Source organism: Gymnoscopelus microlampas, assembly GCF_963454915.1.
Source record: "Gymnoscopelus microlampas genome assembly, chromosome: 7".
Classification (NCBI taxonomy): Eukaryota; Metazoa; Chordata; class Actinopteri; order Myctophiformes; family Myctophidae; genus Gymnoscopelus; species Gymnoscopelus microlampas.
Window position 1 is genome coordinate 41,517,154 of NC_139944.1, and position 23,066 is coordinate 41,540,219.

Here is a 23,066-nt window from a genome sequence, read left to right on the forward strand (position 1 = left end):
CAGAGAGGACGAGAGAAGGCCAATGAGAACTGGCGATAGCATTTAGCAGCTGTAGGGAGGTGAAAGTGAAAGGAGAGGGAAACAAGCCATTACACTGAGAGAAACGGTCTGTGGGTGATGGTTTTCTGGTTGCACTGCAGCAGATTTTTCCTTTCACCTTGTAAAGGAAGATGGCTGAGAATTGGAATTGAGTACAGAGGGAGGTATGCACATCCCAAAAACATTGTTAGGTGCTGGACAACAAAACATACATCGGAGGAAAGGAAGGGAAGTCCACACACTAGCTCCCAGTAGAAAATGTAGGAAGTTTGAGAGTGAGAATTGGAATTGCCATCATTGTGATAGTTTAGCCAATTTATTTTAAAATGCCTGATTTACTGAAATGTTTTCTTCAGAATTATTATCACTTTTGTTTGCTGGATCAGACTGCAGTCACATATGACTTTTTGCAGGACACTTTCTATTTAAAAATGTACCCAATTATGATCTATGACTTTCATGCACTGCTCTTTTCTTTTTTGCATTTCAATAATGACAAAGGGCAAAAGTCTGCCACATGCTAAAACATCAATATCAGTATGTGTGGTAAGTGAGCGTTTCAATATTGAACTTGAGCTGATGCCAAGATTTTGAAAGTGAATAACACATGGCATGCAACAGGCTCTCTCAATATTCTATAGACCTTTTTTTCTCTCTCTCTCTCTCTCTCTCTCTTCTTTTACACTTGACCTTTTCTTTTACACTTTTTACCACAAACAATCTAAATGGGTCAAAGTTTATTTCCTGTTGCAGCATGTGTTTGTGGATATCAGTAGCTGGAAGGAAATAAACTTGGATTGGCTATTTCCAGGCAATGCAATTGCTGGGGAACCATTGACAAGGTTTATTACCTAATGTGGCCATTCAAGTGTATTAAATTAAATCCATACAATTGTGTTATCAGTGCATGGCAGGTGGCTAGTGGGAACCGTTTAATTTGACTCCACTCAGAAAACTAACTAGAAAACTAAAATGTTCTTTTTGGTTGACCTTGAAGTTTGTGTGATTTTGCATACTGCTGATTAGCAGTGGTGTAAATTAACTAAGAACATTTACTCAAGTAGTCAGTACTGTACTTTTTGCAAGTACAATTTTGAGGTATGTTTTACTTTACTTTAAGTACTTTACTGGAGTATTTCCAATGTTCAGTACTTTTACTTATACTCCTCTACATCTGAGGCAAATATTGCACTTTTACTCCACTACAATTATTTTGAAAACTTAAGTTACTAGTATTGATACTTTTTTACTCAAGTCAAAAATGTGAGTAGGGCCTACTTTTTACACCACTGCTGTGATTAGTGACAAGACATCGGAACGACCTTCTATAGTCATTCTTACTTACTTACTAAATAAAGTACATCAATTCCTCTTGTCATTGGTGCGCGAAATAGTCCTCCAGAGAGATAGATAGATACCTTTTATTATCCCGCGGGGGGGATTCAGTCGCCCAGAGGAGGCACAGCAGTTAAGGTTACAGGTAAGACAGGCGAACGCCTCTAGTCTAGGCTACTGTGAGTGAATCTGACTAGAGACCCCAGCGCGTGCGTGCGGACATAAAGCAACAATGTTGCCACTGGTGTAGCTTGTGGTAGACCTCCGTGCGCGTGGTAGATTGGTCCAGATAGAGGAGAGAGGGTCCATTCCATTCCGGAGAGAGACGTTCTAGAGATGGATCTGTTCGTCTGATGACAACGGAGGTAAGACCCAGTATCTTTAAACATTTGTAGCGATCTGAAACAAGACGTACAGTTTCTTCCGAAGAATGTTGCAACAGTTGGCAAGTAAAAAATTATATCTATACGATATCTCTGCAATAACTTCAAACGCTTGCTGGTTCACATCATTTTAACAGGAACGACGAACAGCTATAGGTTTTATCCATTCCCACTTACAGGTATTGATTGATTGATTGATTGATTGATTGAATACTTTATTTAGCAGTTTGCAAAAAAAGTGCAGAAAGTACGGTTCATACAAAAGGATGCTAAAAAGGATTAAACCCAAGAAAGCACTATGGCTCTTGTGTATTAAATTCATCATAGCCTAACTTTATTTTATTTGCTATAATAACTACAGCCACACTTCTAATTTCTGTTACCTAACCTAAGCTACTTGTTACCTTCACTTTTACATAACACAATGTGCAATAACATGCATTGCAAAATTGCATGCACACTTAGGAATGTATATGCATTGTACCTTTACAATTACACTATCTGGGCTGGCAGGTATGGAGCATAAATTGCAGATTGTATGAATCTCTTTGCAATAAATAAATGGTGCTCAAAGCTTTGTGGTATTAAAATAAAGTAATGATTAGTTGACTTTATTGTAATTGAGTAAGTGATTTAAGTTATTAAATCACTGTTCCATGTCGGCAATATTGATCGACAGGATTGGAATATGTGTTTTTATTAAAACAATGTGGGAGTATGTTTGACACACAGGCTTTGAAGCTGTGTGTGTTTCTCCCACGCTCCAGTGGGATTTCTCACTGCAGCCCTAGCTCTGACTGCAAACATGTATGTACTGAGCATCAAAGTGTGCCTATAGGCCTATACTGTATGTGCATATGTGCATGCTTGTGTAGCTCAGCTCAGTGGGTAAGCTTGCACACACATACGTGTCAATATTTATACAGCATTGGTTCGCAAACATTTTCATGTCAAGGACCCCCAAATTGATATGTATTTGGTCACAGACCCCCATCTGAAAAGATGCACTGTGCATGAGAGAAAATCTGCATTGTTCAATTAGTTTCCAAATTATTCAAAACATTTTCACAATTCTTCAAGATTTCTTCAAAAATGTATAGCTAAAATAGGATTAAAGTGATAGCTGTATTAACAAATATCGCTTGGGACCCCCAGGAACTGCGTCAAGGAACCCTGGGGGTCCCTGGACCCCACTTTGAGAACCACTGATGTACAGTACCTGTGTTCAAAATCAATAGTGTGAAATATATGACACATGCATCTTTGTATGTTTTTGTTGTTGTTGCATTTTAAGCCTTATTTGACATCGATAGAGGAGAGAGAGAGAGTAGGGGAATGACAAATGGTTCAGCCGGCTGGACTCGCTGGTCAGGGCATTGCACCCCTATGTGGTGTGTGACCTAACCACTTGGCTATCAGGTCACCCAAACACATTTATAAGTGCACAGCTAAATCCAGAGTGTTATTTTAAGTGAGTGTATAAATGGACCCATACAAGCCCTTTCCTCCCTAATCCTTCTCATGCTGCAACCAGCAGGGCAGTTTGATTAATTGTCTTCTAATTGCCTCCTGCTGTAGTTAAGTAACCTCATCATTTTAGCTAAGGGGCTTTCTGTCCAACAATGGCCATACCTCATCTACATACTGTACAATAGATCAGGTGTGTCCGCTGCACACTCCCATATTGCAATGCATTGTTGTAGATCTGTTATTTTCACTGCTTTTGTGCGACGCTCTTGTTTGACGAAGTAGGGCATTCATTTACGAAAAAAGATATAAAGTTGAAATATGGAAATATGAGGTTTCTGCCAGACGGCGATATGCACTGCAGCATGTGCACCTGTGCACACAAATCTGAGTTAAATGATTTGACTGTTCTTTCATACATTTTCCCACTCTTCCATCATCGTGGGTTCTCAGTGACTGTCAAGTATATATTTTAGCTCAACAATAAATAATTTAACTAACAGGACAACACAAAAGCGGCAACTCACACTCATTGAAGGGCTTGATGCATCACTCGGTTGAATAGCTCATACGCTCTTTGAGAAATCTTAGCTGAATAATAGATTAGTTTCACAATTTTAGCTGATGCACTTCCATACAGGTAATTCAAAAGACTGTAATGGCTGTAAGAACACTTTCATTATGATGTTTTAATAACGCAGGATATGTCTCAAATGTATGCATTTAAATACATGCATCACACATAAAAACAAATACACTACATTAACATGTACAGTATTGCTGACCTAGAGTAGTAGACTAGTAATAGTAATAGACTAAACTTTTTAATGATTTCATTCTCAAAGTGTGTTTAAAAGTAGTGGAAATAGCCAATCTACAGCCGATCTGGATATCTGCTAGTTCCACTATTTATTTATTTTTCACTTAAATTTTATTAAGTTTTCAAGAACAAAACACATAAAACAAAAGACAAACAATAGACATCACATATGTTGCCAAACATCATCTTATATAATAATAAAATAAAATAGAACAGAAGGATGGCACAGGTGCTGTTCAATGTTAATAAACGATAGTACATGAAAACGGTATATTAGTTCCACTATTTTTGAAAATATTTGAAAATGTATGAGCATTTTTCAACATGGAAACGATTATGGCGATTATGCAAAATAATGCAGTTATCTCAAATATTTGCGATGGGCGATTATGTCATAATTGTGACAACATACCATACTGGTAAATTGGATGAGGCCATTTGTCTTTCATCAAGAAGAGTGCTCAGCCTCAGCAGGTGTCCTGATGTACAACACTGTTTTGTGTGCATGGGTGTTTCCACCACTGACGGTGGGGTGTCTTTGTATTATGTGAGAAGAGAGCACTCTGTGTCTTTATGGAAGCATCAACCATTATTGGTTTTTATTATTGTATTGTTCTTATCATAATTCCCTTGTAGTACTGGTTTGCCATAAGTATAGTAGTGATAAATAAAGAATGTGCCATGTTTCACGACTGCATTGTCTTGAAAAAGTGATGGAAGTGGTGATTATGGAAATAGGAGGCATGATCAGACAGCTGGAGGGGAGGCTGGACATTTAAAGGAATGTTGTCCTCCTCTCCCCCAGTCCCAGCTGAGTAGATCCGGACAAGCGGATTGAGTGGCACTGTCTTGCCCTAAGAGGACTGACCGTGGGTAGCTACCTGGGACGTAAGTTCCAGGTGGCTTGATCAACCCCGGCTGGGTCACCTGGGCGAGGGTGTATGTTGTGAGACCCAAAACACCTGTTGACCCCAGGCTACAACACTGATGATACGTCCCAGGTGCATCCATGTGATGTTTTTTCTGTTACCGCCGCCAAATTAATTATATTTTCGCCAGAAACAGACTGTATGAAATATGAGTGACTGACTATCGTAAACGATACAGAGCCACCTCCCTGACAACAGTTCCACAGTTTTTGGAACAGAAGAAATTGAGATACATAACAATAACACCCAATAATCATTATCTAGGAGGAAATAGGCCAGTGGCATGCATGCATGCCAACTTTAAAACCCTAATACGGTCATCATACTGGCAAGGGAAAACAAGGGTGATTGTGTATACTGTATACTATACACACAAGGGCTAACAGGACACATGGGGGCAGTTAACCACTTAAACCCTACACTGTACTTGTTTGAGTCCCTCAGGACTCTAGTGACTTTTTTGTTTTGGCTCTACATTAAATATCTTCGCTGAAAATAGCCGATCTACAAGCTCACAATGCTTCGCAACGCATTGCATAGATTGGCTATTTTCTGTGAACGTTTCCCCCGCTATACTGATAATGGGGTTTAAATGGTTAACACAGGACAGGCTGAGGGGAATGAGCAGGTGGAATAGAATGTGGGAGTGGCTAGAGGAGAGAGGCAGAGACATAAAAACGTTGAGAGACAGAGACAGACCGTGACAGACAAATACAGCATTGTGGTCCAAAAAAAAATGCAAGCTGCGAAAACTAACTTTTCACCCCAGAAAATCTAACGATCTCTTTACTTGTTTTTTATTTTATTTTTTCTCTTTTTTTAATTCCTGTAAATAATCACGCTATAATCATATTTATTGTCTCCCAGATTGCGTTGCAGTGTACATTATGACACTGTATGACATTAATATAGCAGAATAACTATAAAAGATTTCAACGATCTTCAGCTTACTCTGTGTATTCCAAACCTTAAGCACTTCACTCAACCTAAAGTTATAATTTTGTGCATTCATTTTGGCCTGCTGTCAGAAAGAAAATATTATATTATATCATATTTATTATACAGTATATATTATTATATTTTTGCTAGTCCATCACATCAACCACATAGATGGCTCACTTTCCCTCCATCTTACTGGCAAATGTTTCCAGGTTTTCTTGCTGCCTGTATTTGAGTTGCATTATAATTTTTTGTAGGTTAGACAGGGCCAGACCCACAGACCCATAGCCTCATTTATGTAAATAAATAATATGTCTGAAGCAAAAACGTCAATGAGAATCTGAATATTTTTTCCTTGTTTGTTTGCACACACAAGGAATTTGTCTCAGTGAGGTAAGTGTGTTACACCAAATAACAACAGCATTAAAGGGCCATGTAACCCCTGGAAGAAGCAGCATTCAGTCAAAGTTCCCCTTATATTGTGGAACTTTTAGACCAATCCACCAGCAGCAGCCCCCACCCTACTGTAGGTACTTGTAGGTAAAACATGCTTAAAGGGATAGTTCACCCATGTCATGTTGTCAGAATACTTAAAGGAGCCCGTCACCCATTTTCAACCATATCTTCCTATAATTGGTCCTCATAAGATAATGATGAACCATTTCTGTCTACTTCTCAAAAGTGAGGTGTGGACGGTTTAGAAAGGGCCTACCGATGATATTATCTTAAACAAGATTTCATTTTTTTTGTTTTTTATTGGTGCAAGAATGATAGCTTATTATTTCAGCATGCTAACTTTCCAGGCAGAGAAAGTCTTGTGTATGTTCCATCAGGACGATCCCAGAGCTCTTTATTCGTTGTCCATGTTCTGGCACTGAAGGGAAGGATACTTTGTTTCCACGCAGGCTTTCAAGAGGTTGATCTCGGAAGCTCTTGAGACGTCTGACTGCCATATTGGATGAAACTGTCCTTTCCTTGTCAGGAAGTCCTTTCTGCTGCTGACTACATACGACCCAAGGTATTTGAAATCTTCAATTTTCTTTATGTCAATACTGTTCATGGAGTGCATGGGTGGATGTCTGGATGAGCTGACTTCATTCAGAATCAGAATCATTCTGACTTCTTGGTATTTATCATTGGCTGCTGACACTTCAAGGGATAAATACATGCGTTCAGCTATGAGTGTTACAGTATCTGCATAGTCTGCATGGAGATTGGCCACTTCTGGCTTTTATGACCAAATATTCTGCCTACTGTGAGACCTTTGGAGGAGTTGGTTTGGCAGGCCCATGCTTGCCTGCAAGTGTGCACAAACTTGCTCCAGGTCAGTAACACTGGAGGCTTTACAATGTTATTGCTGTTACAAAACCTAGGCTTATAGGTGTGAACGTTACATGGAGAACAGCATCAAACAAAAAAATATACCATAATACGTTTGATGCATTTATCAGATATACATTTATTAGGCAACACATATACAACCTGAAACCATATAAAACCATTGCTTACCACATACTGCATTATGGATAATTATTGAACACAATGTAATGCACAGATGGAAAAACAAGTCCTTGCATGTGAGAGAGCCATCATCGTCTATAACCGCCGTATCCATCCTCTGAACAGTTTTCATGGAACCATCGGAAACAGACGGCACATGAAAGCCACTCACTCCTCTGTGGACTTAGGGTCCTTTCTGTCCCCATATTTGCTGGCAGAATGTACAAGCTTCCTGGTTCACTCCTTACGTTTTGTTCTTATCCCCTTGTTTTTCCCCCATTTCTCTTTGATGAAAGAAGAATTGTCAATTTAGCAACATTCCAGGGCCTGGCCACCAGCCTCAGCTGAGGGACGCACCATCCTCAACCATCTGTCTATACTTTATATGTTTCCCTTCATCCTGTTCTGTCCCACACTCAATCAGTGTCCTTGCACTATTTCATACATAAAACACCACCTATCATGAACACAACATTCAATCAACCCCAAATTGGAATCACATTGATGGGCCTCTATAGAGCACCTAGAAAAGCACTTTCACTTCTGCCCATTAATGACACTATTACTCCCTGCAGCTTCCTCAGGTCCTGACAGCTGCAACCATTGACTTACACAGCCCTGGGTAGGCAACCCAACCTGGTGGTGATGTGCGCTCCACGGGGCACCCCTTTCTAGTTGAGTATAATTTTTCTCTTCACCTTAAAAGTCTAAAATAATGCATTAGAAGTCTAACACCATGTGAACAACAATTGTTATTGCACAATCCATGCCCTTCCACACATTTTTGCCTGATTAAATTACTTTTAGTCCCACATTAGGTACAGTAAATCATGCTGTCCCACTTTCCAAACCATATTTCGCAAAGCAAGACAACAAAAATGATAATTGAAATAACATAACATAGAGTTTGCTGTATTTACATACTATTATAATATTTTTTGATGAACAGTGTCCCACATATAAATAGGGCTGTCACGATTACACATTTAAGTTGACGATTAATTGTCACTCAAATAATTGCGATTAACGATTTAATTGTGTGTTTGGCATTGAACATTGGAACATATGAAACCTTTTAGGCTTCGTAATCAAAAATTGCACAAGGCAGATATGACAAGTAACTGAAATATACAAAGAGCAATTCACCCTAGGTTAAATCTAAATGTTTTCAAGCTGTGTAGCTACCTAAGGACCCTGTAACATTAAGTTACTGTACATGTAATGCCTTACTAAGCTAGCTATATACTTACACTTACTATTTGTTCAACTAAATTGCATTATAGTTCACATTCCAATTTCTCACGGTATTATCTATAACTCCAGATTATGTCCCTGTTTGGCCACTGTTTTCAGCATGCCTCGCCTTCTTCCTGTCTGTGCTGCCTGCATGTGACCAGATTCCATAATTTTACATGGATGTGAATCAGCTGGTTGGAGCTGAAACTGAATTTCCCTTTCCATTTATAGGATGAATAAAGGTCCATAAAGCTCCATAAAGGTTTGTGCACTCATGTTATTTTCATCTTGGTTACAGACCTCCCATCTTGATTACAAACTGCATCAGCCTTATAACGAAATCAATTTCTCCATGAGTATCTGAGTTTTCATCGCATCCCTAACAGTTTCAGAATATCAGTAGACATTCAATCTCCTGCAAGGTCTTCTTAAAATTGTAAGTCAACCTCATCAGAAGGTCAGCCAACCTCATCAGAAGGTCAGAGAGGAGAGGAAATAGTCTTGTTAATGTGTCTGTGGCTCCTCAACACTCGTCTGTACATTGATTCATTTCAACACCTTGATATGATCCGAAGAATGCCACGGTCTGAAAAACACCACTGCTTTATGTAATGCTAGACATTGGTCACACACAGCCAGGAGCTCAAACACTCGACTCCCAAGTGAACCTGTACTTGCAGGGGACTTAATTAGGAAGTCGGCTTTAGAGGCAGTGCACCTGGGTTTCATCACACTCTGCCTCTGACTCACTGATGATTCCGAATCATCAGGAATGGGGAGCTGGCTGTTGCCGAGGTTTTATCTGAATTTAAAAAGGAATGGGGCTGAGCTCCTGCCATGCTTTGCTCCTGCAATGCTTTCATCTCTCTTAGACACTGAGCCAACCCTCAGCTGTTAACTAACCTACTGTATCTCTTTCGGGCTCACATTGAACTTTCAAAAGAAGGGGAAACACTTCTTTTGACTCACAAGTGAGCCATCTCTGGGCTTAATGCAAGAGGAGGTCAAGGAGTGTAACATTCTCCATGGGCAGACACTGGAGATCCTTGTGACCTTTCACCTCTACCTTATCAGTGTTACATATACTAGACCATACCCGGTGAAGGGCGCAGGCGAAAGTATTTGCAAAGTTGGGGTTAATGCACGTCCTGTCGCGCGGTTTCTCCCCCGCGCGCGCCCCGTCGTGGCGCCCCCCTATTTTTAAGTATTTTTACTGTTTTTCTCAACTTTTAGGTATTTTTAGTGTTTTTATCAATCTTTAAGTATTTGTACTCTGTTTTTCAACTTTGAAGTATTTTTACTCATTTTCAGTACTTTTAAGTATTTGTACTCATTTTCAGTACTGTGAAGTGTTTTTACTCAAGGTATTTGAGTATTCTCTCCGTCCCTCTCTCTCTCTCTCCATCTCCCTATTTTCACAACGCATCGCGAGGCGTTGTGAGCTTGTAGATGAGCTATTTTCAGTAGGGGAATATGAGCAGCCAAAATGAGAACAGACAGTTTATCAGGGATCGAAAGTGAGTGTGTACTGTGTAGTGCAGTGGTTCTCCAACGTTTTTATGTCAAGGACCCCCAAATTGACACTTGCTAGCCCGCGGACCCCCATTTGATAGATATGCCAGGGACCCCTCCCCTCCCCCGTCCTAAAATATTATGCAGCCGACCAAACCTTAAACATCCGTGCGGTTTAGAATCTACCATTAGTTTTGGGATACGATGTATACAAAAGGGTAAACAGCGGAGCCTTGGCGGACGTTCGCCTGATCCTGGAAGAGAACGACATAGAACCGTTCTTTATGGAGCTAATGTGCATCGTGTGTGGGGGAAAAAATCTGGAGTGTTTACTTTCCGCAGTAGAGAGTGGGCGGGGTCTATGGTGTAGCGTCGGCGTCGGTGTTGCCATGTCCGCCGATTGTAAGCGCTTTAGGGCCAATGTTGGTGTTATAGGGTTCGTTTGGTTTGGTCTCGTTTTCATAGACCTTGCTGCTTGTTTCTCTCGCGAAACCTGGCAACGACGCATGCGCAGTTTGATCAAGAGTCCAACCACCACCCAACCACCACCACCACCGTGAGGTTACTAGAATTATAGAAGGATTTGGATTGTTTCTTCACACCAGTGGCGTGCACAGACATTTTGAGGGGCAGGTGCTCAAGTAAATTATACTTTTTTTTGTTTACTTGGTCTGCTCTTTTTTCCCTCTACACCTATACCTCTTTGCCAAAAATAGCCGATCTACAAGCCCACAACGCCTCGCAGCGCGAGGCGTTGTGAGCTTGTAGATCTGCTATTTTTGGCTAAAGTTCTCCTCAGAAAAGGGATGCTAGGTTTCGAGTGGTTATGGTAAAAAGAAAAATCATATCACACAAATTGATTGAATTGAATTGAATTGATTTTTGGCGGACCCCCTGTAGTAACTCTGAGGACCCCCTGTTGAAGACCCCTGCTGTAAACTAAAATAAAAACAACTTTTTTCCCCTTTTTTTCAAAAGGGCACTTCTGGTCAAGAGGGCAAAGGGCAGGTGCTCTAGCACCACTTAAAGTCTATCTGTGCACGTCCCTGCTTCACACTTCTTCTTTATGTCATTTTTGTTCCTCAACCTCTAATCTAATCTTTATTTAACTGGCAAAGAGAACCAGCTAAATCATGGACTGTAGCAATGTTGTTTGATAAAGTGCTTTACCGAAGTGCCAATGCAAGATTCTCTCGTAATTGTTCTGCCGTCCGTCATATCGCCATTCTCAAGCCGAGCGGATTGTCTTGGTTATCTATACATAGGGCTGGCATAAATATCTCCAGGCCAGAACCTGTGCAGGAATAATGCTGTTCTCCATACATCAGGCAGTCCTTTGGGATTGCCTGTTTGCTTGGGGGTTGGAGGAAACCATGCCGGAGAGAGTAGGGGAGGGGGCTTTTTTCCATCCTTTACATTTTTCTCCCTGGGGCATCTTGTTTACCTGTAATGCTTCTTTGCCATGGTGCTCTACCTTTCCTATGCCATTCACTCATCCATTAAATCATTTTCCATCACATGCTTATCCATCGTGTGTGTGTGTGTGTGTGTGTGTGTGTGTGTGTGTGTGTGTGTGTGTGTGTGTGTGTGTGTGTGTGTGTGTGTGTGTGTGTGTGTGTGTGTGTGTGTGTGTGTGTGTGTGTGTGTGTGTGTGTGTGTGTGTGTGTGTGTGTGTGTGTGTTGCATGCACACTCAAAACCAAATGTTTCTTTACATTACATTACATTACATTACAGTCATTTAGCAGACGCTTTTATCCAAAGCGACTTACAATAAGTGCATTCAACATAGGTAGGGAACGAAACTACTAATCACCAGAAGTCCTAAGTGCATTTCCTGCAAAAACAAGCAACCAAGAGTATACCTAGCGCTAAGGTAAAAGTGCTATATATCAGCTACCTACTTTCTTAAACAGATGATGAGACACTTTCACATCGTCCTGTTATAGCGCCACCATGACACAGATTTATACCCAGCATAATTCTTTTAACTATTTTATCCAAACCTCATGCAAATCGGTACATTATCTCTGTAGTCGTGTGATCAACACATATCTGTCATATTTCTCATATTCCATTCCGATTGGCTATGATTGGCTTTGTGGCCCGTTTTGCACAAAATGCCACACATCATGAATGCAGCGCCCGATTGCTGGGAAACTTTGCACGCTCTAAGCCAAGGAAGAACCTCAATCCCAAATCTTTCTAATCTTTTCATGGTGGCGCTACAACAGCCCACTTCACGTTTTGGCCTACAGTATGACTTTTGAACCAAAAGCAGCTTTAAATTACCCGTCATTTCCTGGTATAAATGGTTATATTGCGCGTTTATTCCAAGCGTTTTACATTCACCCATTCACACACACATTCATACACAGATGGCGGAGGAAACCATGCAAGGAAGGAAGACACCAACCTGTCAGTGTCTTGCTCAAGGACACTTCGACAGTAACTCTAGGGGAGTCCTGGATCGAACTGGGAACCTTCTGTTTCCGAAGCGGCCGCTCTACCTTTTGAGCCACTGCTGACTCAAAAATAGCAGATCTACAAGCTCATATCATAGCGTGGCACAATTTGTAACTTTGCTTCTGGGGGTCCTTGGAACAAAACATTTTGAGATGGGGGTCTGCGGCCAAATACATATAATTTTTTTTCCTAACAGTTCTTAACAGTATGTTGCTATATCAGTTGTGCTCCAACTTTTCCATTTCAAGGACCCCCAAAATGATATGTATTTGGCCGTGACCCCCAGCTCAAAATATGTTGTTCTAGGGACCCCCAGAAGCACAGATCGGAGTAAAACAATTTCGCTTTAAAATAGGCTATTCAAAGATTTGCACAGATTTTCTACGATTTAAAAAACATTTTCAGATCTACAAGCGTGTCGCGCTATGACCTTGTATATCCGCTATTTTTGAATAGCCAAAGAATTCTTAAAATGACACAGAGAATGCACAGATGCGGTTTTAATGGATTAACTCCCCAATCTACCCAGATTCTGTCTCTGTCTCTCTCTGTCTGTCTCTCTCTCTTGCTCTCTCCCTCAATCCCTGCCTGTTATGGTCGATCAGTCAGTCTGCTCACGTCACGAAACAGTACCAGCTGGAAACCTCCAGCAGGAGTCAAGCAAAGTAACTGCAGGGCTGTCTGCATGCTATCACCAATTCTAACCCCAGGCTTTGTCTCCATCTCCAGTGTTGTCCTGTGTCCCTCTTCACCTCTCTTCGTCATGCATTTGAAGAGAAATCAGTTCTTGCCCCATTTCAACACTAAATGCCATACAGCAAAATCTGTTAATTTAAAATGGACCTAAAGTGACCCGTCCATTTGGGTCAAATTTTTAAACTTTAACGCTGAGACTTTTGCTCCATATCCATGCAATTAGTTTGTCTCCCCAAGTGTGAGTACTGAGAGTACTGGTTAGATTAGATGAGTGGTTGTATATTCGGCCGCAGCAGACCCCCATTTGAAAGGTTTTTGTGCCAGGGACTCCCTATATGAGAGGATTTGTCAAAATATGTCAAGATTTGTCACCATTATTCAAAAATAGCCGATAGATAGGCTATTTTTGAATAGCCCCAAAAAACAAATAGGGCTTAAGTGTTTAAACTGTTTCTCATTTTGTTGGAAACCCGCTCAAGGACCCCTGGGTTTCCCCGCCGGACCCCACAGTGAGAACAAGTGGATTAGATTAACAGTGAAAGCACATCATGTCTGTTATTATCGCCAGGCTGTGATTATTACTTGATTTGTTATCCCTTTGGTCGTCTTTGGCCTGTCACTTAGCATGGTGTCACCAAAGACTTTGGTGTCGCACACCTCAGTGCTACGGCATCTGTACCCTCATTAATCTAGACTCTTGCTCCATGGTTACTATGGCAACAGCCATGGGGAGAAAATGGAGTCCATCACTCAACTAAACGTATTTTTCCAGTTCAGTTGCATAAAGAGCTTGTGGTTTGGTGGCCGTTGCCGTTTGTATAATAATCCAGACATATCCAGCAGTAATTTATCATTTTCTTTTTACAAATGTATTATATTGATAGTAATTTATTATATTTTCTTTTAATCATTTACTATATTGACGATTGTATTAGTATTATTTTATTTATTATTATTATTATTATCTTCATTTTCAAGCTTCATGCACCTTGTTAGATTTAAAGGACAACAAAAAAAAAACAGTCTGACCCTGCGTTTTAACAGCGGGCAACTCTCGGGCGATGCCGGGCAACATCGCCCAAAATATAATGAAAGTCTATGAGAGCCGGCGATCGGGCGAAGTGGGCGGGGGGCGATGAAAGATGGATTTTCTTTATCTTTTTGGGCGATATCGCCCGGCATCGCCCAGAGTTGCCCGCTGTTAAAACGCACCGTAAGGGAAATGGGGCCACTAGGGTCCCTATGTCTGAGGATATCAGGGTATCAGTTACATCAGTGGTTCCAAAACCTTTTAGCTCGGGACCAAAAAGAGAAATTAGACGTTTGCCCGAGACCCAAACTAGTGAAAATAGCAGAAAATAGTACAACGCGACAAATGTGAGCTTGTAGATCGGCTAGTTTCACTATTTCTTAAACATTTGTTGTGTAATTTAGGGAATTTCTTTGATTATTTTTTATTTCATTCATGAAAATCCTTTTGAAAAATGTTTGCATTTGTTTTACATTTTTGTGGAAATCTTTTAAAATAATAATAATGAATGACACCATTTTGATAACAAAAAATAAAGGGATATTCCCTCGCGACCCATGAAAATGGATTCACGACCCACTGTTTGGGAATTAAATCACCACTCAAAATCTTTTAATTAATTAATCCATGCTTTGCTTGTATCTATTGCTTTATTTATTGCACTTTGTTTTAAATTCATTGTTTTATGTCTACAATTGTACTGACTATGTAGATTATTATTATTATTCAAATTGTATTACTAATAATAAATAAATAATATCGTAAATAAATAAATACATTTCAAAGATTTCAACATTTAAAAAATAATTGCAGATCTATAAGTTCACAAATTGTGATGCATTGTGAGCTTGTAGATTGGTGATTTTCTGTCAGTATAGGGCTTATGTTTTTAATGTGGTGGAAGAGAGTCACATTGCCCTCCAGGTTACAGCAGCTTCTTGCTCTTCGTCCATGTTTTTCTTGCAGTAATTCTATAAATCTGATATTGATCATTAGGAATAACCAAAATCGTAATCAATTTGGTTTTGAGTATACATTAACACCACTCAATAAAGTCACTATTTCCCTGACAATAAAACCATGACAAATAAACAGTGGTTTGGGTTTAACAGTTTCAAGCATGGGTCTTCAGCAGAGGGTCCGGGACCCTTAGGGGGTTCTCAGAATATTTTAACACACACGCGCACACGCGCACACGCACACACACACACACACACACACACACACACACACACACACACACACACACACACACACACACACACACACACACACACGCGCCCTATAAGCCCTATATGTTTCCTTTCTCACCTGCACTTATTTCTGCGTTGTTTTACTACTACTGAACCCTATTCTGGGGGAAGCACCTGCCGAAAATAGCCGATCTAAGTATTGAGAGTTTAAGTGGTTAAATGTCTGAAAATGCACATGAACAAAACATATTAACCGACACAACATTGATGAGTGCTGTCAAGCAAGTCTATGAAGCTTTGTATGGAATCTATAAAAAAGTTTAATCTGCAACACAATTTAATACAATATGTGGTAGGGGTCCCTGCTTCATCACTCTCTTCTCCTTGGCCTGAAAAACATTGAAAAACTGTGAAGACCCCTGGTTTAAAGAGCAAAGATCGTAACCAATTTTGTGTCATGTTGCTAAATATATTACTTTTTGCTGATCCATTGCGACGCCAGCTGATTGCCCATGGGTCTGATTACTTAGCTCCATTCAGTACGCCCATTCTTCTGAATCCTGGCACATATTAGTGATCGCCTGTTGTGCTGGCCTGTGGTTCCGGCAGCTTGTGTGGATGCATGGGCCCAGCCTTTAGTGAATTCAAGATGGTAATCAGAGATACTGATGGGAGACAGACGGTGGGCTGGATTGATGCATAATGCAGCACCTGTTCAATCTGCAAGCACATGTATAGTATAGCGAAGACGATATGGTACACAAAATGTAAAAGTTAGTGGGATAGATGTTTGCTGAAGAGTATTTTTGTTCTTTTTTGTACATTCAAGCTACATCCTGAACATTTTAATTGGATAACTTTTCTATCCAAAGTTATGAGCTTTCAAGTTGTCTGACACTTCCGGAGGGAGAGTAATGTTCTTTGATTCTTTCCTCCACTGTTCATTTCTCATCTGTCTGCCTTGTGTCTCCCTTTCCGCCAGGACTGTCACTAAAGCTGTTATTGATCCCTGCGTCATGCAGGCTCAGCCCGGCGCACGGAGGGAGCTCATCAACAGCGTGACAGCCGACATATATGACAACTGAGTTGCTGCCATGGAAACAGACAGCTACACCTCCGGTCCGGCCACCGGCGACTGGGCCGGGACGATGGCTGACCTCGGAGGAACGGGTCTCCTCAGGGAGCTGGGTGCTGCGGGCGGCTCATCCGGCGGCGCCGCCACGTGGCAGGGCGTGCCGTATTCTCTGGGCTTCCAGGTGTCGCTGACTGCCTTCCTCATGCTGGAGCTCGTGCTCGGCTTCAGCAGCAACCTGACCGTGCTGGTGCTCTACTGGTCCCAGTCCAGCCTGGTCGACACGGTCAGCAACATGGTGACCGTCAACCTGCACGTGCTGGACGTGGCGGTGTGCGTGCTGTGTCTGCCCCTCACCCTCGTGGTCGTGCTGCTGCCCCCGGGACCCAACCTGGCTCTGCTGTGCTGCTGCCACGAGGCCTGCATCACCTTCGCCAGCATCGCCACCGCCGTCAACGTCCTGGTCATCAGCTTGGACCGCTACGACATCTCGGTGCGGCCGGCCAACAGGCTGCTGACGATGCGCCGAGCCGCGCTCCTCCTGACCGCCGTTTGGATCACCTCCGTGGGGGCGTTTTTCATCCCGTTCATCGAGGTGGAGTTTTTCAGTGGAGACGAAGAAGGTGAAGACGAGAGCAGGCTGATGACGCGCTCCTCCTCTTCGTCGTCCCCTGGGATTAGTGCCACCCTGGCGCCCACCTTGCGTAACCGGACCCTGCTATGTGTGGGTGGGCAAGGCTACCACACAGGACTTGGTATGTACTACCACCTTATTCTGCAGGTACCCCTCTTCTTTACCACTGTGGTGGTGATGCTCTTCACCTACTCCAGAATACTGAGGGCTCTGAACATCCGCATTGGCTCTCAAATTAAAAAGAGGGGGGGGGCCTCCAGCAGAGGGCACCATAAGAGGCAGAATAGGAAAGCTGTGCCTGGCACGATAGAGAGTGGCGAGGCAGGAGGGGAGCATTGTACCACCGATGGCTCCAAGCAGCTCAGCCATCCTCCTCTCATTCCATCCCCTTCCCCCACTCCAACAGCAGCCACCCCTCCAGCCCTGTCTTCCTCCACTCCTTTGGTACCCTCCACCGTGGGTGCTGCTACCCCAATGCTGGCCACTCTGGGGGTCCAGGCCTCCGTGTCTGCCATCATTGCCCTGCGGCGAGCTGTGCGGCGCCACCGGGATCGGCGCGAACGCCAGCGCAGGGTTTTCAGGATGTCCCTTCTAATTATCTCCACATTCCTTGGCTGCTGGGCTCCTTTATCTGTGACTAATGTTCTGATTCTGGGTGTGGGACCCAGTGATGCCCTGGTCAGTCTGCGCCTCTGGTTCCTGGCCCTGGCTTACGGCACCACTGTATCCCACCCCTTGCTCTATGCATTTACTCGCCAGAAGCTGCGCCGTGCCCTTCGTGCCAAGGTGAAGAAGAGGGTGGTGTCCCTGCTACAAGTGGACACATCACCAGGGGGCGCTGTCATTCACAATTCCTGGGTGGAAAACAGAAAGGGGGAGCAGCAGGTGCGACTTGAAGCCAGTGAGGCCACTGACCGCTGCCTGGCAGAGGCCCTGTGAGCCTGGCATAGAGTCTGGACACATGTAGGTTAGCAGTAACCGGACAGGTGTCACAGGTTTGATCCATTATGATATTTTCTGGGTGTTTGTAATGTGAAAAATTGCATTTGACCTCTGGTAAATACTTTAATGTAACTACCAGCAGCTGAACACAGTCACCTTATATTCACCATGCAGCAGTAAATGCAGAATGCATTGTTGTCGCCTGTGTGCGTATGCAACAAAGTGTCCAATATTGATACCAGCTGTTTTTAAGGAATTAAAGCAGTTAAGCTTAGGTGAGTGTAGGTAGGCGCAGTGTTGACAATAAAGAAACAAAAAGCACCTGGCTGTAAGCAGTCTTCACTTGCAGTTGAAATACTTTGTAATTTGTATTATATTATCTTTACTATTATTTTATTTTGCAATAAGAACGTTTCGAATGATAACAATAAGAACGTTATCAATGAAATCAACCACAACAAATACACACAAGTGTACATAATTTGCACTGTCAAAGACAGAAGCCTAGTAATTATATGTGGAGTTGTGTGCAATGTTAATGATCAAACACACTGATAGAAGTGTTTACATACTGTAACTACTCAAATAATGCACCCAGGCAGCTTCTACAGCAGACACTGAAATGTGGACACACTTAAAGGTGGGGTGAGGGGCTGTGTCCACAGACAGCATTTTTGAGTGGAGGAGCACATCGGATACCGTGTCCAGAACACTTCTTACTAATCGAGTAAAAGAGCTGGAGAGACTTTTACTGTAGAAACACTACAATGGCAATGATTGCTATCGGAGCAGAGCTATTTTAGAAAACTTACACTTACAACCCCTTTAAATACAAATAAATTACTTTGATTTAAGTCTTAATACCCTGTCTTAATTTTGTGGTTTTATGACCTAGAATTTGAAGGCGAAACAGGACGCTGGTTGTTTGCTGAAAAAGACAATGAGGAACAAGTTAAATCATTATTATAAGCAAGTATAGATACTACGGTAGTTTCACTTTGCCTGAAGTCATTATGATGATCAAATGGTGTTTTTAATTGTTACAAAGCTCATTAATGTGAAGTGATGTTCCATCTCACGCTCTTTGTATTATAAGCTTAATATTATTATTTAGATTTTGTATAACAAAATGTGTCTTCGAAGTAACAATGCTTGGCCCATGACTTATGGGTATGTGACAAGCATAATCGTGGTCATACAATGTGGCAGGCTGAAGCAACTCATTTAGAATGCAATTACAATTATTTTGTTCGAAATGCCCCATGTTTAAAACTGGCAGTGATACTGGCAGTATGTTCTGTTCTTTGTAAAACATATTTGATGCTGTATATAGGGAATATACACAAATATCTTAAAGGTAGGGTAAGTGATATTCCTTTGTTAGAATAAGTAATAAATAAATATATATTCTGATTCACTTCCAAGTGAAATTGGGTTAGGGTTAGTCAACCCAGTGATGACAAAGAAATGAGCAGACACAATTGGACACAACTGGAACACTATAAAATTGAAGCAGATAAATGGGTGCTCTCTTCTGATTGGTTGAAAATGTGCAACCCACCTGAAAATGTATTTTCTGTTTATTAAAGAGCTGGAGAGATGGGGAGACCCCTGTCGCCGAACAAACATTATATAGCAAAGAAGAATATCCTGACGTCACTGCCACTAGAAGGCACTGTCCCCCTGAGTCGTGGCTTTATTTTTTTGTGTTGAAATCCCCATTGGGGAATCTTAGATCGCCTCATAACTGTGTTTAAGCACATCATCCCGGCGATTTCACTCATATGGATATGAAGCATCGACTGAAGTGTACAAATTTACCCAAAGAGTAACACATTAGACGCTAGAAACGAGTCAAACGACCCAAAACTACATTTCCCATGAACGCGACTGCTGTAAGGACAGTGATTTCAGACCCGGAAGTGTAGTTTTTAAGACTTTTAAGGCAGAATTCATTCAAACAAACAGGCTGTATCAAATATGAATATCATAAATGATGCAGAGCCACCCCCCTGACAGAATCGCTGGGGTGGTGTGTTTGTTTGTAACACAGTTCTTATATGACGTGATCTAAGATTCCCCTGGGGTTTAACACAAAAAATAAAGCCACAACCCAGGGGTTGTGTCACACTTCGGTGCTCTAACCTTTTAACAAAATTGTTTTTGTTATGACTCAAAAATATCACTTACCCTACCTTTAACTCTATGTTGTTCATTGTTTTAGATGTGCTTACACAGTATATTGGACATTAACCAACCCTAGCGTCCTTATTCTGGGCATGTCATAATTGGCAAACATTCTGCAAAGATATGTGAACTTGCATATCTACAAGCTCACAACGCATCATTTTGTGATGTGTTGTGAGCTTGTAGATCTGCTATTTTCACTATTTAATGTACATTATGTACAACAAAGTACATTTTACGGTTTAAGTGGTTATTTGACACTACTAGATTACATACAGGGCTTTAGTTGTGACAAGCTTCTAACTTTGTGTCACCACCTGGTCTCTCAATAGTCCGACAAACGTTAGGTAGTGTGAGGTTAGGGTTAGGTTAGGGACAGGGTTAGTTATAATGGGGCCAGTCGGACCAACTTTGGAGTGACCATCACCAAACATAATTGTTAATAGGATTAGTGTTTGCTGTTGACTTTGTACAATCTGTTGTGCTCCAATGCTATCACAAACTTTTCACACACAGATTTAATGTGTTGCTGAATAATCGCACATTTTCATATTGTGGCAACCCAGGGGAATACAGGTGAGATTCACAATAAAACGAACAAAAAAGAGGCTCAGAGTCAGATGGCTTGTTAAATTAAATTGTCTTTTATTCAAACGATTAGGGGAAAGGGGAATTGGGGCAAAAGCAACTTAGGAATCCTCCCGTCCGGGGCTTGGGCCTGTACATGCACTACACACAGGTGGGGGCTCCACAATCCTGGGGGGTAAACAGAGAGAGCAGTGACTATATGTTTCAGGGTTCAGTAGGTTTGGAGCTCAGCCGGCCTAGGGGGGAGGGAGAGAGAGAAACGAGGTGAGCGACCAGAGTATAAGTACATCCAAGGTGGTTCCAAGTGTTGGAGTTAAGTCTTGTACTCACTTGCAAGATGTCCTTCCTACTCGCTTCCATGTGGAACAGAGTGACGTGGCCTGTTTCCTCATTCCTCAAGGCTCCCCTTGATTGCCTGACTGGCTGCAGGTGCGTCCATTGCCAGGCTCCCATTGGCTGCAATACCTGGACAGGATAATACACTCCACCTACCACCTCCCCCAGCCTGAGCTTAGGGACCCGCCCTCTCTGTGGACTAGGCCTGGCTGTTTCCCCTGGTCTGCCACAATATATATATGAATATAACAACCCCCTTCAATTGTTGTATCATTTTCTTCCATAGTGTTGTACTTATGTGAATGCCTCACATTGCAAAAAATAAAATGAAAAAATACTAACATAAGAAAATGTTGTTGAATTTTAGTGACTTACTTTGCTTTACTTACATACATTTTGCATGCACTTTCTTTATTGAATGCATTAAGTATGAAATTTGCTCCTGGGCCGAAGACTTGCAGGGCTGAGCTTTTGTGACAGTATTTTTGTCCATAAAGAATTGTGCCAAAGAAGAAACCTGCTGTGAGAGAACCTACAACACTGAACCTTTCTTTCAAATGTGAATTTGCTGCGGCCCCGTCCGAAATTGCATACTAACATACTATTTAGTACGCCAAATTAAGTTTTAGCATGTCCGAAGTGAAACCCTACTGCTTAGTAGATACTAATTTGTAGGCTGAAAATAGCATAAACAGTGACACAATTATTGCTGGCAGTGACTTTATTTTATCCATAGTTCCATGCTGAACTGCAATTTTGAAAACTACTGTGTATATATACTCAAATGTGAACATCACACATTTTTGTAAAACATTGTTATGTAATCTGGTAGACACTAAATCACTTAGAGTTTAATGGGTGCAGAGTATGAAACTGAACGTAAACTCTAATCTTCAGTACCCTACTCTATGCATTGAACTCAATTTAAATGGCTCATATTTGCTAATACACTGTACTGTTGGAAAACGTTGTGTATAGGCTTTGTATCGTGTAGGAGGCAGGCGCTTCAAACCTCTGCAGTATATATGAACTAATGTCATATGTGTGGGTTGCAGCCCTGCAGCAAAAATAACTGCTGCAACACTTACACATCTCCAGTAAAATAAGGCTATATAGAAATGAATATGTTAAAATGACAGATACAGAGATCTCCATATGGGCATAAAAGGGACACAGACAGGGTACAATGGATATTGCATAATCGGTAGGAGTTATGCATTCTCAACTAGCATTGTTCCCGATTAGGCATAGTTATTATTATTAGGGGGCCAAGCCTGTATAGGGCCGTGGTCCCCTCTTGTTTCTCTATGTTTTATTATCATTCTTCCGCCACGTTTTGCAGTTCTGGCTTAAAGGGATAGTTCACCCAAAGAAATACTTTTTTTCTATCGATTAGTCTTTGTCACCCCATGGAGACTAGAATTCATGGATATATATATTTGTATCCTTCACATTACTAAGTGAATAATTTGATGACCAGCCGACCGGTAGGCAATGGTTGCGGTAGGAGACACAAAGGAGACGTGTCTCCTAACGGAACCGCTGCCGGTCATCAAATTATTGGCTTAGGAATGTGGCAAAAAAATATCCATGAATTCAAGTCATGACTAATCGATAGAAAAAAAGTAATTTTGGGGGTGAACTATCCCTTTAACCGTGCAGTCGTTTTTAGCGGTGCCAACCGCTCTAAGCGTGACTTTGTCCGTATGTCCGTCCGTCCGTCCGTCCGTCCGTCCGTCCGTCCGTCCGGATGAGCACGGGAT

General features: G+C 41.7%; 1 protein-coding gene across 1 annotated transcript; it reads left to right on the forward strand.

The window, feature by feature from the left end:
- Window positions 1-1,623: 1,623 nt before the first annotated feature.
- LOC311049490 (G-protein coupled receptor 22-like) lies at window positions 1,624-18,189 on the forward strand (the record flags this gene model as incomplete). The annotated part of the gene is made up of 2 exons (XM_084063091.1): window positions 1,624-1,739; window positions 16,527-18,189. Exon 2 carries the CDS (start codon window positions 16,639-16,641, stop codon window positions 18,187-18,189), a length of 1,551 nt encoding a protein of 516 aa, XP_083919217.1. The 5' UTR covers window positions 1,624-1,739; window positions 16,527-16,638.
- Window positions 18,190-23,066: the final 4,877 nt, after the last annotated feature.